At 44.0% G+C, this 17053-nt stretch overlaps 1 protein-coding gene across 5 annotated transcripts in view; it reads left to right on the top strand.

Moving 5' to 3' along the window:
* Window positions 1-17053, top strand: part of Dcdc2c (doublecortin domain containing 2C) — a 57962-nt gene that overhangs the window by 29844 nt on the left and 11065 nt on the right. For 3 of the 5 annotated variants that reach the window (XR_001231153.1, XM_013504343.1, XM_013504342.1), the window contains exons 9-11: window positions 1472-1540; window positions 6042-6083; window positions 16369-16432. Coding sequence is in view for 3 of the 5 variants with exons in the window: in XM_013504343.1 (XP_013359797.1) it covers window positions 1472-1540; window positions 6042-6083; window positions 16369-16432 (175 nt within the window). In the remaining 2 variants the exon portion in view is untranslated. Of the gene's footprint in view, window positions 1-1471; window positions 1541-6041; window positions 6084-6595; window positions 6662-16368; window positions 16433-17053 lie in introns of those variants that run through there. The other 2 variants (XM_005404368.2, XR_001231154.1) reach the window with 2 other exon arrangements.

Raw genomic sequence — 17053 nt, 5'->3', positions numbered from 1 at the left:
TCCTCTGGCTTCATGGAAGAGGGGAGTAGATAAACCCTGAAGCTGTAAAACCTTGTCCTGACTGTCCACCTGAAGGCACTAAAAGTAGATTTGCACTTGGTAGTTTTGGAGGAAATGAATGTCCTGTGAAAGGTCAATATTAGCATTGGAGTCTCAGTTTAATCCTTTCAAATAGATGAGGTCCCAACCTTGCTCTTGTGTTTATTCAGCCCAGAATCAGGAAAACCAGTGAGCTTTTGTATTTCTTCATTTTTCAACTCCTCCTTTATTTTTAACTCCTGCTGTTCATCTGTCCTGTGATATATTACATCCCTGCAGCTTCTGCGCTGATTTAAACCAACTTCCTGCTTCTGAAGGCATTTGGAGTACTTTGCCCACATGTCCTGCTGAGTTTTCTAAATTACCAGTGATGTCATTTGCTCTTTTCCCAGATGGGATTAAAAAAAAAAAGATCAAATTATTGGTTTTCTGTTGAAACACAAAATAACAGTTGGGATGTTTTTGTGCACACTTAAGGTTATGGTAATAAGGAAATTAGGACATTTTAGGCAGGTACTTTAATGCCACGTTGGCCCTTGTGGTTGGTGTATTCTTGTGTATTTTCTGGGTTGTATATTGAAAGTGTGTGTGACACGTTTTATTTGATATTTTTTTTTCTGCAGTTCTAGGGGTGGAACCCAGGCCTTCACGCATACGAGGCAGGTACCTGCGAGTCACATCCCAATTCTGGGCTCAGATTAACTTATTTATTTTTAATTTTTATTTTTATTAGCCCGTGTTTGAAGTACATAATGATTGTATTCCTTGTGGGGAGTTGGTACGTGTACATAACACTTCTCAATTCTTTTTCCCATCCATTTACCCTCTCTTCCCTGCCCTCTCCCTCTGTCTACTGGTCCCCTTCCCTTTTGAAAAAAATCTATCTCCTTGTTACATATCATCCATTTTTTATTTTTTTTTTTATTTTTTATTTTTTATTTATTTTTTTTTTGGTTTTTCTCTGGTACCGGGAACCGAACTCACGACCTTGCACTTGCCAGGCAGGCGCTTTGCTGCTGAGCTAAATCCCCAGCCCCCTCATCCATTTTTTATTTTGCCCTTTAAGTATGTAGGCTTTGGGTTTCTCATATAAGAGAAAATGCGATTTTGATGTTTGTGTGTCTGACTTATTTCACTTATCATTATGATCTCAACGTGCATTTCCTGCAAATGACTCAAGTTTATTTTTCTTTATGGCAGAGTAGTGCTTTGTGCTGTGTAAATACCACATTTTCTTTCTCCATTCATCTGCCGATGGATGTAGAGTCTGCTTCCAAAATTTAGCTATGATGAGTTGCGCTGCTGTAAACACGAGTGTGCATGGATCCCTTTAACTCTTTCAGGAAGACACCTTGAAGGAGAATAGCTGTTCCGAGAAGTTTGGCACAGGCTGACAATGGCTATGTATGAAACACGTGTGTTTTCTTCCTAGGTACCAGCTGAAATGGTTAAAGAAGTGGACGATGCTCATGACAACACTCCTAATTTTGAAGGCATCAAGGTGAGCTCCTTGTATCTCGTTTCTGTGGTCTGGGCCTCAGTGCCTACTCCTTGTCATTCTGTTAGCAGACCACACAGTTGGTGGAGAAGGACACAGGATCACAGATTCATCCCAGACTGCAGACGAGGATCCCAGGTCTGTGCTGCTGGTCACTGTGCCTTGGATCTGGCATCCTGTGTGTCCGCAGTCACGGCGTTGTTTTAGTGGCTTTTACACTTAGTTACCTTTGCTTGTGCTCCCCCAAGGGGCGAGTCAGGGAGGTGGAGCATGGTGGTGGTTGTGGGGACAGCCCCGTCTGACTCCATAGATGTCCCCTGGTGAATAGCCACTGTGTCACTGGCCTTGTGGGGACATTGGGCTGGGGCTCTAGGCTCTGACCACCCTTGTCCCTGTGGAGCAGGCATTGGGATCATTGGCCCTACAGAGATGATGTTACTGCAGTCCTGCCAGAAATAAAGGGGAAAATAAAGTTTACTTTACCATACAGCCATGGAGACAAGTCACGGGCATCCGTGCTCTGTTTCCAGCTTGCTGTCACCTGATGTCTTTGAGATGGGGGTGATTTCCCCTTTCTCATGTTTGGGGTACAGGACATCTGCAGCCAGGTCTGAGTCTGTGTGGACACCGGGCCCTTCAGAGCTGTGTCTAAACTCAGGGACACAGGTGGCCCTGTAAGCTGTCGCCTGGGCTCTAATGCTGCCTCATGTTTAGTACAAGGGAAGTCACTGCCAGGGAATAAATTGAATTTAAACATTGTGTATGCTGAAGACATTTCATCCCACAAAGAAAGAATGTCTTAATTCCTTTTGGTGTTGCTGAGACAAAATGTAGGACATAAAAAGTAAAGGGAGGCAAGGTTTATTTTAGCACAGTTTGTAGAGGTTTCAGCCCATAGTTGGATGCTTCCAAGGCAGAGCAGCATGACAAAGGCACATGGCTGTGGAGAAACAGTCCATGGCAGGGCAGAAGGCAGCAAAACAGCAAAGTAGTGAACAAGCAGCAAGCAACAAGCAGCTAACACAGCAGCCCTCTTTCTGTCCCTTATATCCTATCCAGGCTACTCACTTTTAGGGTGAGTAGCACTCACTCTCATGGTGGGGCACCCTTAATCCTAGCATCAAACCATGAATCAATCCCAGCATCACATCCTTAATCCCAACATCATTCTCTATATTGCCAGAATTTGGCATGCTCATAATATTTTTATCTTCCAAAAGAAGTGTTATTAATCTGAATTAACTAATTTCAACTTGTGAACTCATAGAGGTGAAATATGTAATTTGTCCTTTTACCTATGTCATATTGTGTTCACTGAACACTTTTATCTTTTGTTTTTCGAGACAAAAAAGTCTGACTATGTAGTCCAGGTGGGGCTTGAGCTCACTGTATGTAGTGTAGGCTGATCTTGAACTCATGGTGATCCTCCTGCCACCGCCTCCTGGGCGTTGGAATTACAGATGTGTGCCAACATGCCCAGCTAAGCAATATTTTATTTTTAAGCACTATTTTAATTACATTGGGTGTCAAGTACAAACTGAGTCAGAGTGGCCAGGAATGTCTTCTAGTTCTTATTGCTTGCTCTGTCTGGATGCACTCATTATAAAATGTTTTATATACAAGCAGCAAGTTTTTTTAGTCCATGCTTCTGTTAAGTTTGTAAAACAATGTGTAAAGGGTTTGAAAAGGTCCCATTCCTTCCAAATGAGTAAGGAAGAGACGCAGCACCGTGCAGGGAAAGGAAGGGAGGACGCATGAAGGACTTTCCCAGGTGGCAGAGATACTACCTGGGGCTGCTCAGCGTGGTCTGCAGGCTTGCACGTTGTAGAGAAGTGTGTGTATGTGTGTGTGTGTGTGTGTGTGTGTGTGTGTGTGTGTGAGAGAGAGAGAGAGAGAGAGAGAGAGAGAGAGAGAGAGAGAGAGAGGATGTCAGGTTCTGTGTCACCCTGAGGGTTTTTTGACCCTATTCATAGCCTTTAAGCTTTTGCCTACTTTTGAGAAGGCTGTGTACAAATTTCTGGGTTGATTTTGTGTATTCAGTAAAGAGAGGGAGGGAAGGGCAAAGGACTTGAGCTTTGGGCAAATGCTTTTGTCCCTCCTCCTCCTCCCCCCACCCCTCCTTTTTTTTTCTTTTGTCTCTTCTTGAGCATGCTGTGCTTTTCTGCCTGGGCTTGGTCCCTCCTGGGCACTGCCTGATCCCTCACCAAGGCTCCCTGCAGACACCACTGTCCTCTGCCAGCTCCCCGTGCTCGAGCTCAGCGCTTGTGTCTTCCGGCGTTGGTCTCTATCAGCCTTTCCTCTGGACTTCCGGGACCCAGGCCACACTGGCTTTTGCAGAGTTATCGTGCACTCAGCCATTACACAACAGATAGATGGGGTTTTTGGAGGAAAGATGTGAGTCCAGATGTGAGGTTTTGGACGAAGAGCCTGTGCCTAATTCCTAGCACTGTCATCTTTAGTGCCTTTCACATTCTCTGGCCTGGAGGAGTAGCTGATCTTCAGTCCGAGGGTGGATGGATGGTCATAGGTCACCTTTGCCCAGCTAGGGGAGGCGGGACAGGAGCTGCTGGCCCAGAAGGCTGGAGTGTGGTAGGTCCTGAGGAACAAGAGGTCCTGAAAGTGAGGACTGAAATGAAGGGCACTGAGAGGTGGAGGGAGCGGGGACGGAGAGGACTGGCGGGGGCAGGGATGAAAAAGGAATTGAGGTGTGGTCTGCGCATGCACCACCTCCCCACGGTGATTGTGACCACTGCGCATGGCAAACGTGGGCAATAAGAGAATAAGTAAGAGGAAAAAAGAAAAAGTACAGAAGGCTTTTCAGTGGGGCTCAAGGGGCTATCCTGTATGTAGGAAACAATCATGCCCAAAGCCAAATGTATTGCTCTAGGTGAAAATGAAACCTTTTTCTTTGGAAAATACTATACAGTCAGAAGTTAACCAAAGAGGCTGGAGGGGTGGCCCAGTGGTAAGGCCCTTGCCTAGCATGTATGGGGCCTTGGGCTCAGTTTCCAGGACTACAAAAGAAAAAAACGATGTTGATCAAAATAAAGAAGAAAATATTTGCCACACAAATCAAATTTTCATAATTTACAAAGAGCATCATAAACCATTTCTACAAAGGCAGCTCGGGTAAATAAAACAAACAGGAAACTCACTGAGGAGAATGCAAATTCAGTATATCCACATTAGTCCTAATCAAAGAAATGCAAAGTGAACAGTGAGGTTTTTGCTCTGTTTAAAACATTTTAACAGCATCCAGTATTAATAAATCCAGAATGAAGATTTATTGTACAGTATCCTCGTAGGTAGTTGAATACTGGATTTAGCTGTAAGTGTAGATGCAAGAAAGCTGGGGTATTTCTTAGGGCTGACATATAGATTGGTGTAGTCTTTTAGGGAAGGAATTTGCTCTTTGTATGGAAATTAAACATAGATGTTTTGAACAATCATCTTGATAGGAGGGCTACCCCACAAATATGTTAATTAATAAGAGTGATAGAAACATGCAAGTTTTATCCACAGGGCTTGGTAGATTGAATTTTGCATCCTTCGTAGAAAGGAAAATGGGGCAGCAGTGAAAAGAGTAATGTAGACCCAGACACACTGAGTTCAAGGAGCTGCAGACGCTTATTAAGTTACAGCAAATCAGGGGGCATCAGAGAATGTAATGTTGCTGCCTTTTGTACAGAAGTATTTAACAAGTTGTGCATAACAACAAGGTACTTAGGATGGGAAAGGCATGGTGCTTAGCAACACGGGAGGAGATGGGAGGAACAAGGTATCAGAACAGCAGGAAGGAGGGGCCTGAGGCTCTAAACTGAACTCCTGATGATATTTATGGTAATGGAGAATTTACCTGACAAATAAGAAGGGAGAGGGGAAAATAAGGATTTACAAGGTGTGATGGGAAAATATGGTGAATGTTTAAATTTTTAAAAATTACTACCGTAAATGCCACTGCCATGAATCTGTTTCAGAATCCTCCCCTTCACTTTGAACACATTCATCCCATCATCCTTGCAGCTTTCTGCAGCAGCTCTGGAGTCCTCTTTCCTGAGTGTCTTTAGATGCACTGCCCTGGCTGCCTTGATGCCCTGAATGGATTTAAAACATATCCCTTTCCTGGTCATTGTGACCTTAGGGACGAGCTGGATGTCACATGGTGCCAGAGCTGGTGACTGAGGTGGATGAGGACACAGTGTCATGTTTTTACAAGCTTGCCTTTTTGTTGGATGGCACTCAGCAGCTGCATTCACTGTGTTTTTGATCCCACCTGGTAAAGACATTCATGAAAGAGGACTCCAGAGCTGTTGCAGAAAGTGGCATGGATGATGGGATGAATGTGTTTGAATAGAGGAGAATATTTTGAGGGGGATTCATGGCAATGTGTCTTTTACTGTAATAATTTTTAAAATTTAAATATGCACCATGTATTTTGATCACCCTCTGTAGGTAAGCATATTTTTTTTTTACAGATACTTGATTGCTTTTTTTTTAATAACAGGAAAAAGAAGAAGAAAAGTGTTATGAAGATATTGAAAAAAAGGTTTGTATGAATGCACAATAGTTTTGTTTGTATGAATGCACAATAGGGCAGTTTACTTTAGCTCTGAAATCCAGCTGAGTGTGGTGGCACACGCCTGTAATCCCAACATTTGGGAGGCTGAGGCAGGAGGATTGCTGTGAGCTTGAGGCCAGTCTGGGTTACATAGTGAGCCCTGTCTCAAAAGAAAAAAACCCAAAAGACAAAAAACAAAAAACAAACCTACCCCGGTAGGAAATCCCACACTGTGAACCATCTTCTGTAAACCCCAAGAACTCCTTTTAGGGCAGCACCTTAGGAACTGCCCCGAGAGTCTTCTGCCCCAGCCCCTGGGGCTCCCTCCAGGAAGCCCTAACACTGCCTGTTTGGATTCCAGCTGAGGTGGGGAATACAACCTGTTCCAGCTGCCAGTCCTCTGTGCCCCAACCTGGCAGCTGAAGGTGCTCTGGCTCTGGCTCAGTATAGCCCCATTCACAGAGGGATCAAACTCTCAGTGTTAATTTGACTTCTCACAGGGTGTATGTTGGTGATGATGGTGCAAATTAAGAGATACTTATGAAGAATAATTCACCCTGCCATAACTTCGAAGACATAAACTAAATTTTTATATCACAAATCTCGATTTGAATTGTTCTGCTTTTGCACTGCACAGGACTGACAGTGATTCTCTAGAAAACAAACTCGGGGCATACCTTGGGATACTGGGGTGCGCGATGTTTGGTTTCTGCCTTGTAGGAGAAGATGGGAATATGGGGGTCATTTCGAATGTAGATATGTCAAGACTGGTTGCCGTGGTGACAGATTCCCAGAAAAAGAGGAAGCGATAATTGTGAAACTTTTAAAAAGGCTTCAGCATCAAGTAGGATTTTAATTAAAAGTAAGGGTGCTTTTCATAAACAAAAGTACCTAAAATCAGATACTCAGCACTTACAGGCGTCCATTTTAGGAAGTGGCACACCTTCTAAGTTCTGTGACAGCCCCGTGTCTGACTGACTATGTCAAGCATGTGTTGGAGGCAACAGCCAAACCTTTTGAGCATCAAGTGTGCGGCTTGATGGAAAGAAACCAACAGCAACAGGTTTTGTCTGCTTTTAAGGAGTCTGTATTTTAGTGCATGGGAGAAATGAGAAAAAATTAACAAGAGTAAAACCTTACCAACAGACCTGCTCCTGTGATGTCATTCATTCGTCGGGATCCTTGTAAACTTTAAAAAAAATGTGTGCAACAGGGATGTTCCTGGTGCCAGTGAAACCTTGGTGACTACAAATTGAAGTCTTTAGAGTAGAAACACAGTGGGAGAATGGTCTGGCAGGGAAGCGGCAGGGCTGTGTCTGTACAGTGTGGTTGCAGTGTGCTTGGCAGGTTTATCATTTGACCTTCTTGCCCAGGGAAGCCCTGGGAGTAACTCAGGTACTGTGGAGCATGAGCACACTGTCCCATGTTCACTAATCAAACACAGGTACTGAGTTGGTGTCAGAGCAGACAGGGATAAACCAATCAGTTCTTTTTCCTATGGTGGCTTCATAGGGACAGTTTTGTTGTATTCATGACCAGTTTTGTTGTATTCATGGCTCCAGTCTGGTCTGGAAAAGTGGCTGGCAGGAGGTCAGTGGATGTTGTGGCGGTGTCTGCCTTGCTCTGCAGGTGCCTGGCCCCTATGTTTCTCCTGAAGAGAAGCCCATTCTCATATTTACCTGATAGCTAAGGTGATAGCTCTGGTCTGATCTCTCCTTCTCTCCCCAGTGCTGTATCTTTATTCTGTGAATCACTTCTTCCAAGAATGTTCACTATTCTTTTCTTTTTTCTTTCTCCCCTTCTCCTCCCGCTTCCTCTCCTCCTCCTCCTCCCTCTTTCCCTTCCTCTCCTTCTCCTTCTCTTCCTCCTCCTCCTTCTACTTCTTCTTCTTCTCCCTTCCCCTCTTTCTCAGTTTTTTGAGACAGGGTGTTGCTATGTAGTTCAAGCTGGCCTTGAACTATTTTGATTCTCCTGCCTCAGCCTCCTGAGTGCTGGGATTGCAGGTGTGTGCCACCACGCCCAGCCTGAGGTCACTTCTTAACACTGTTTCTTTTGAGCAGTTAAGCATGTCATTTTCAAATACTCTGCTTTTTCCAAGTTGTCCCCCAGCTATTCTGTGCATGTCTTCGTGTTGTCAGCAGTGCCTGGTTTTTCTCCTGACATCAGAGCCTTGTAACCAGCATTGCTCACTCATCTCCTCTCCCTGCTGCACAGCACTATTTCCTTAACAACCCACTGGGAGCATTCTAGGCTTAGAATATAGAATAAGAGATTTGATCGTCTCATAATTTTTAGTTTCACATTGTTGGAACCTAGGAATTTCAACTACAGTTTGACTCTGAGTGGGTTTATAGTGATCAGAAAATTTAAATGAGAGGTCTGTTATTTGGGAGTAGTAGTTATGGAACAGTAGTTTATTGTTGGCTACTATTACTATGAATTCTTGTATTGTTTTGTTTAGAGAAACCACTGTACTTATTTATTTATATATTTATTTATTTTTTTGAGACAGGGTCTCAATATGTAGCCCAGGCTGGCCTTGAACTCACCATGGTCCTCCTGCCTCAGCCTCCTGAGTGCTGGGATTATAGATGTACACCCCCATGCCCATCTCTTAGCGTTTAAATTTCTTGTTATTTTGGCTCCACCTGGAATCAAATTGTGCTCGGAAACTGCCTGGAGACTGAAATATTACCAGCTTGGTGCAGGGTTTGAAGGAGATGGCTGTGGCCAGTGGAGGTAGCTCATGCATAGAGCACCGTTGAGGTTCAGAAACACGGGGCCTCATCCAGGATGTTCCCAGACAGCCTGAGACCAGGGCAGACAAAACAACCAACCAAACAAACAAACAGATACACAAACACACAAACGAGCAAACGAACTAAACAAAAACTAAACAACAAACACCAAAGTGTGTAGTTGATATGCTACTAGCCGTACCAGCAGCAATCAACCAGTGCAACTTTTCAGAAATATATGTAGTGGCTTAGGCCAGTTAGCATAAATAACACCTAAAGGATTTAACAGGCTCACCAGAGGCTTCAGCTCAGAACATTAGACATTTTCCTTCGCCCACAGCTGTTGGTGAGAAAACACTATTCAGGTATCCAACTGAAACGACGTCATCGAAGATCCATAGCAGTGATTCACTCTCGTCATCCTCATGTGCATCACCAGTGGCGCGTCAGAGGGTTTCCATCTAATTAGCCTGCCGGAGATGCCACCAGTAGGGCCAGAGTCCTCTGGATCTAGTGTTGTCTCTCAGTCAGGACTTTTGTGACAAAATGAAAATGACATCTATTCTTGAATTGACTTTTAAAATTCATCGCTTGCCAATTCTCCTTCCTTAAAAGAGCAACAAAGTCTTTTATTGCTTTTTTAAGAGATGGGGTCAGTATCGATCCACACTAGAGTCTCAAAAGCTAAGTGTGAGTCATCAATAATGCTAAGTAGAGTTGAGGTGAATTAAATATTAAGTAATAGAACTTTTACAGAAAAATAAAACTGGGTTCCTCTATATATAGGAGATCCAGTTGGATTCAAGTAAAAAGAGACAAAAAAATTTTTGCTTGAAATAGAAAGGATGCTTCATCTCCAACACATGGAAGATATATAATGTACATGCTCATCACTAATCAAACACAGGTATTGAGTTGATATCTTAGAGCAGACAGGGAGGAACCAATCAGTTTTTTCGTACGGTGGCTCCGTGGGGACAGCTTTGTTGTATTCCTGGCCATTTTAGAAACAGCTGCAGTCTGGTCTGGAGAAGTAGCTGGTAAGAGGTCAGTGGGATTTTGCTGTGAGCAGACTTTGTTTTTCAGTACTGGGGATTGAATCCAGGGCTTTTGCATGGAGCCGCATCCCCAGCCCTTTAAAAATTTTTATTTTTTAAAATTTTGGAAGAGGATCTCTCTAAGTTGCCTAGGCTGGGCTCAAACTTGTGATCTTCTTGCTTCAGCCTTCCTCAGTGCTGGGATGACAGATGTGTGCCACCATGCCTGGCTGTGAAGAAACTGGCTGTTAGCATACTTATGTCCTGTGGTGTGAGAGTTGATATAAGTATTTTGTAGGACTTTATTCCCAACTTGGAGAGCCTAACCTACAGGAATAAGCCGTGAAGCAAAACAGAAGCAGTCCCCTTAGCTCAGCTTGCTGGTCCTCTCCGAGCTGTGGACTGGTGCTTGGCACATGGGCTGTTGTGATGTAGGACTTTTCTGGATGTGTGGTCATCTTACCACGCTTCTGTTGCTGCAGCGTAACAGGTTTTTATTGAATGTGGCCACATGGCCCACGGAACGTTTCAGCCACAGGAGGAGGGAAGCCTGTTATCTACATTATCTTTATTTTTCACACAAGTTAAAGAGGTACAAGCTCTAATTTTTAAAAGGTATGACTCACTTTTAATTACAATGCACCACACCTGGAGTTAGGTTTGTGTGAACTTAGCCATGGTTGTCAGTACAATTTTTGAACACAAAGTGTAGCATTTTCTATTTTTGTTTGTGGGAAGGACTCATGAGAAATCTTTATTGGCTGCCTCCACCACACTCTGTGAGTGTGCTTTTAAGTGAATTGATTACCTAGTTGCTCTAAATTGACAGTGATATTTTGGAGGAAAATATATGCTCTCCCATGCAGAGGAAAGAAAATCAGAAACTGGACTTGAAAGGCCCTCGAAATTCCTGGCACTTGAACTTGACAAAGGAGAGCTACAGGAGCCTTCTTTCTTCTCCCCACATACTTTCCTGAACCTAGCAGCTTCTTCTCCAGAGAAAGCAGAGGTGAGAGAGAGCAGCAGCTGTGACTCTGAGCTGAGCTTGGCCTTCCAGTTGCCCACAAGGCCTTGTTGTGTCCGTCAGTCCAAGTGTTTGGTCCTTGTTTGTTTATCTTCAGGGTTGTTGGCATTCTTACTCAGGGAGAAGTGTCAAGCAAGAAAGTTTTATAAATACAGAAATAAAACAAAATAAATTTGCTGGGTATTGTGACCTATGCGTACAATCCCAGCACTCAGGAGGCTGAGGCAGGAGGATCGCCATGAGTTCAAGGCCAGCCTGGGCTACATTGTGAGTTCAAGGTTAGGTTGAACTACATAGCGAGATCCTGCCCCAAAATACAAAGTTTTGTAAATAAAGTTCACATTTTCTGCTTGTAAACCAAATGAGTAGAAAAAGACAGGATTAAAAAAAGCTGTAGTATATATATATAAATCACACTCAATACATGCCACAGATTGATAAATACCATTTTTTTTTCTTAATGTGTAGCAGGATTTTTATCAGGTGGTGGCACAAATGAGAATCTTTTTCTTGCCTTTGATTTCTCTATGAGTCCCTGTTTGCAGTACAGTAGCGATCACATTCCTAGTGAGGAGTTGGCGAATGGACATCACACATCTTTCTTCTCCACCCACTTCCTTCTCCTTCATCCCTCTCCCTCCATCTCTTGATTCCCTTCCCTTTTGCAAAAGCTGTAGCTCCCTATCTGCTATTGTCTATCTTTTCTCTTGCTCTGATTTATTTATACCTGGGTTGCTTATATAAGAGGATGCATTGGTAAACACTGCAGTCACAGAGCGCACAGGGGGTCCCCAGCTGCAGGAGCACTTAGGGTTAGGTGGAAATGATTCTAAAGTGCGGCAGCTCTCAGCACAACCGAGCCACTGTGGGCCACCCGTGTACCGCGCGCTCCACACACCTGCAGCTGATGGCTGGGTGGGTAGTGGCTCCTTGTCCCCAGGGCACCTGTGGAAGCCCCAGGGTCCCTGGGATCTAAAACTCCTGAGCTGTAGCACCCCTCGGAAGGGCTCTTCTTAATCCCTTCATCTGTGGAGAGGAAATGGAAACATCTCTTTGTTGATCTCAACAATGTAATTTTAACCCTTTTGTTAATTTTCTTATCACAATAGAAGGGCTTTGGGTCAACTCCAGGTCTCCGAGGATGGAGGACAAACCTCCCTGCCAGGTTTGGATGCAGACACAGTGAGATGCGGACCCGGGTGCCTGTTCTACCAATCGCTGCTTTCCTTGGAGTCTGAAGGCGGGCAGAGGGCAGCGGTGCGGCTGGGCAGGCAGGTCATGCCAGAGGGGTATGCAGTGTATTTTATATGCAAAGCTCCCACTCTTTTGAGGATGTATGCAGATAGGCAATTAAAAATGGAAATCAGATTTGAAAAATTAAGCCAAGAGCTGGTATCTAAGTAGGTGAAGCTGATGATTTCTTTTTTTCCAAAAGAAAGAAGAAAATCCTAGTTTGGAAAAAATCCTGCAAATGGTGAGCTGGGAAGTTTGTCGCCGCATTTGTTTCAGGCCTTGGCAGTTTGGTATATGAGTAGGGAATGGGACTGACCATGCTGCTGTGGGAACGAAGACACAGGCAGCATCTGTGTCCTCTGAATGCCTGATGAATCCTGTGGTTCTGTCTATTAAATTTTGATAGAGTTTAGAGTGGTGGTTCTCAGACATTATTTTAAGGACTCCTTACATTTGTAGATATTACTGAGGACTCTAAAGAGCTCTGTGTTTTGCTTTTATTTTTTTGATTTTTGAAATTAATTTTTATGAGCCCACATCTGCAGCACGAAATGCTCACATTCATTGTGTGGAGTTGGTGAGTGGACACGATGCCTCTTAATTCCTTTTATGTCCCGGTCGTCCTCTCCTCTTCCTCTTCCACCCTCCACCCTTGGTCCTCTTCCCTTTTGCTAAAGATCTATCTCCCTTTTTCTTATTATCTGTCTTTTATTTTGCTCTTTACTTGTACTTTGGGTTTCTCATAAGAGAAAGTATGTGATATTTAAGCCTATGTGTCTGGTTTATTTCATGCAACATTATGTCTCCAGGCTCATCCATTTTCCTATAAATGACTCAAGTTTACCCTTCTTTTCAGTTTTTATTTTTTTGAGACATACAGGTAGTAGTTCAGGCTGGCTTTGAATTCACTATGTAGCTCAGGCTGGCCTCAAACTCATGGTGATCTTCCTGCCTCAGCCTCCCAAGTGCTGGGATTACAGGGGTGCACCACCACACCCAGCTAAATTTATCCTTCTTCATGGCAGAGTATACATCATGCATACATATTACATTTTCATTACGTATTTGTCTGTTGATGGCCATATGAGCCTCTTCTAGGATTTATCTACCAAGAACTGCTACATTTGGAATTAAAACTGAGAAATTTAGCAAGATTTACTTAGCACTGTATTTAAAAATAATTGCAATAAATCATTCACTGCACTACAAATAGCCATTTTTGCCCAAGAAACCATCATTCTGGGAATAGAGAGGTATTGTTTTACATTTAGCAAATCTTTTCGGCCAGTAGAAGGCAGCCAGTTCTGACATTCTCTTCTAAATTGATTTGCTGTCACTTGCTCCTTATTAAGAAAAGCTGAAGAAAATCTAGCCTCATGCAAATAGTGGATGGAAAGAAGTATGTTTTGATAGCTTTTTTTGACCTTTGGAAATTCTGTGGTATTACACTAAAACTTGACAGTGGTAATTTCTTAAAGATTAGTTGCAGTCTGAATCAGAAACTATATCTGTGAAGTTTTAGTCTTTGTTACATTAATGTTCACTGTTATATCTTGTACTTTTTTTTTGTTTTTTTTTTTTCCGGTACCAGGAATTGAACTCACAACCTTGCGCTTGCCAGGCAGGTGCTGTGCCACTGAGCTAAATCCCCAGCCCCTATATCTTGTACTTTGAATGGATTTTTACCCATGCATGATTTTTTGCATCGTGATACATTAGTCATTTTGGAAAATATTAGGCTATGCAAATGTTAACACAGTGTATTATACAATACTGAAAAGTCACATGCATTAGTATTTCCACCAATATCTTTAGAAAAGACTTCTAGTTTGGGGAAGCTATCAAACACATGTGCATATATTGCAGATTTTGATCTGTTTTGAATGTTCACATTTTATAATCAGGCCTAAACACTTGGTACTTGGTTTTATTCATTACTGTTGTAGCCTCACTTTGTTCAAATAAATGTCTTCCATGTAGCCAAGAATAAATACATGTAGTTACTCCTGTGCTCAAGTAGGGTAGCTGTGATGATGCAGCTCCACTGTGAACTTGACTGGCTTGGAATCCACCTAGGAGAATGATGGTGCACATTTCTGTGTGTGTCATGGTAGGTCATGGAGATGTGGCCTTGGGTACTATATATTATCCCTGGCCTTTTCCTCTCATTGTTTCACTTCTCTGCTTCCTGGTCACCATGATCAAAGCATCTTTGCTCCCCCATGCCCTTCCACCATGATGTTCCTCCCTTGAAGCAGCTGACCATGGACTAAACCCCTTGAAACTGTGAGCCGAGTTAAACCTCTCCTCCTTTAAGTTGTGGGTGTTGGGTATTCTGTCTAGCACTGGGAAAGATGACTAATACAACAGGGTTCCGTGATACAACTGGCTAGCTCAGCTCGCTCCTCCGTCAAGTATATGCATGAAATGATCATGCTATTGTGATGCGGAGCAGAAGCACTTCATGGATACTACTTGATTCCTTCCACAGAATACTGAAGAGACATAGACCCAGGGTCAATATTTAGTAACAGTGATAATTTTTATCTTTCCATTACATTTTAAGTGACCCTATTTACCGCGCAGAACTTCAAGTGTACTGTATTGTATCCAGTGACTATTAGTTTGGATCTTTGGCTTGGCTTGTCCTTGGATACCTGCAGGATTTTCTGTTGCCTTTGTACTGCCAGTGCACAGGGAGAGTGGCAGGTCTCAGTGCCACTTAATGATTTGCCCCTAAGCCCCTGGATGGTGCTGTGGATGGCTTGGCATATACAGACCACCATTAGCTCAGCAGTGCATTGGGCGAGGTTGGGGAACATGAGCAAATTGATAGCACAAGAAAGTTAATTTTTGGTAGGAGGTCTTCAAGCACTGTGCCCATGCTGGGCTCTGGGTGCTGCTGGAGGTGTACAGAGCAGAGGTAGAGGAAGGCCCGTGTAAACTTTCCCCAGGGATGGCTTCCTCCTTTCCACTGTGTGGGTGAGGGGACCCCATGTGCCTGTTGTGAGCAGTGAATAAAATGATTCATGGACCATTCGAGACATCCAGGAAGAGTTTGAGAATCATCATTATTCACCTCTGACAGAGGAATTAAGAATAATTTCATTGAAATTATTAAAATGTGTTAAACATTTTATTTATTTGCACATGTCTGCTGTACATACTATGTGCATTTCTTGTGGGGAGGTGGTGCATGCCTAGAGCGCATCTGAGTTCCTTCTTCCCTCCCCTGTCCCTCCCCTCCCTGCTCCCTCCATCTCTTGGCTTCCCATTTGTGGGTGGGTAGTGGGCTTTCTCTCCCCTTTCAGCCTGGCATTGTGGCGGGCTGTGTTCCTGTCTCTTGGAGTTCGAGTTTCCTAGTTGTCTGCCTCCTCTGCAGTAGTAGGGTGCCGCTTGTGACCTGCACCCAGAGCTGGGCCCGAGGAGGAGGGCTTGATTCCATCCTCTTCTCAGCAGGCCCTGGGTCTGGCGGCAGCCTACGCTGTTCTCTTAGCAGCGTGGAGTTGTCCCCAGTGGAGGATGCACTGTGGCCTCACATCCGTCCTCAGCCCGCCCATCCTCCCAAAAAGGCCTGGTGGGGATCTTCTTGACCCCCTTGCTTGCCCTCTCACTTTCATCCTGCACCCGCCCCTGGGAAGCCAGGCTTCTGTCCTGCATCTCTTGGCATGGGTCTGGCTTCAGGCTTCTCGGTTGCTTGGCGACCTCTCTCACCTCTCTGCTGGGTTTGAGGTTATGATTTTGCAGGTTATCTGGTTTTTTATTTGTTCCAGGTAGACTGATTTTCTCTCCAGTTTTTTGCCTTTTAAGTTGAGGCAAGACCATGGTTGCTACATAACATGCTGGGATGGATGCTTGTTGACAGGAAATGTGATTCTACCTGCAGGAGTCAGTGTGGACTAGGTACCTGGGTCCTGGTCCTGCTGGGTTTGCTGAACTAACCTGAATCAGGTCCAGCAGATTAGGGCTGGATCCTTTGTCCAGACAGCAGTGATCTGGCCAGCTTCATATGTCTTGTCTGGCCCCCGTCTGGCCAAAGCCTGACCCTTGCTGTGGCCAGGAGCTTGGTGACTCCCTAGTCCCTTTTTCTGTGCATGGCAAGTCCTTGCCGAGTTTGTCGACAGCTTCGGTGCACAATTCTCCCAGCAGATCTCACGTCAGTGCCCACTGGTAGCCGAAAGTTCTGGTCCATGTTCCAAGGCTAAAGTATCAGCTGCTAACCCTGCTGGTTTCTGTTTCAGGGAGACAATTCACGAGTGTCTTTTAAGAAAATGTTTCCCTTAAGACACAACACAAAGAAAAAAGGTATGTCATGTAGATGTCGAAGACATAGAAATGTGTATAGTGTGTAGTAATCCAGCCACAGGTGAGAATACTTGTAAGATCCCACAGTTAACAGCACATGTACAACAGCTTAAGCATGTCTCTTGAGTTAGTTAAAATACTGAGAACACGTTGTAGAAAAAAGTTCTTACTTCCTTCCCAGCCTGCCCTCTGTGCCCCGCTAAACCCTATAGCAATGTCACCAAATTGTAAATTCCTTTTCTGAATTTTCTTACAATGGTTTACTGAGAATCATATATTTTTTGCATTTGTAGTTTGAAAAGCTGTTGAGCAAAGTTTTTTTCGTGTATGTGACTTTCTGATATGACAGATTATCCACGAAGAGTAGGAGCCTAATTTAGGACAGTCTTAAAGTAGCTCCTGCTCGGGAAGGTGCTTTGCAAAAGTGTAAAGACCCTTTGGAAGTGTTCCTGCTGGTGAGGAAGGAACACAGTGCATTACTGACTTCTCTTAGCGTTTGCACGTGGTCAGAACGAGCCTGGATGAGCCCAAGGAGAACCTTGCAGGAAGAGATCATCAGAAGCGTTAGGAAGGCCATCAGGGGAAGCAGAGGGTACTTGGGTCAGGGGCGCTGAGAAGCAG

Source organism: Chinchilla lanigera, unplaced genomic scaffold (genome assembly GCF_000276665.1).
Source record: "Chinchilla lanigera isolate Chin_1 unplaced genomic scaffold, ChiLan1.0 scaffold00086, whole genome shotgun sequence".
Classification (NCBI taxonomy): domain Eukaryota; kingdom Metazoa; phylum Chordata; class Mammalia; order Rodentia; family Chinchillidae; genus Chinchilla; species Chinchilla lanigera.
Note: the sequence above shows the minus strand (reverse complement) of the source record. Positions and strands in the feature narration are given on the sequence as shown.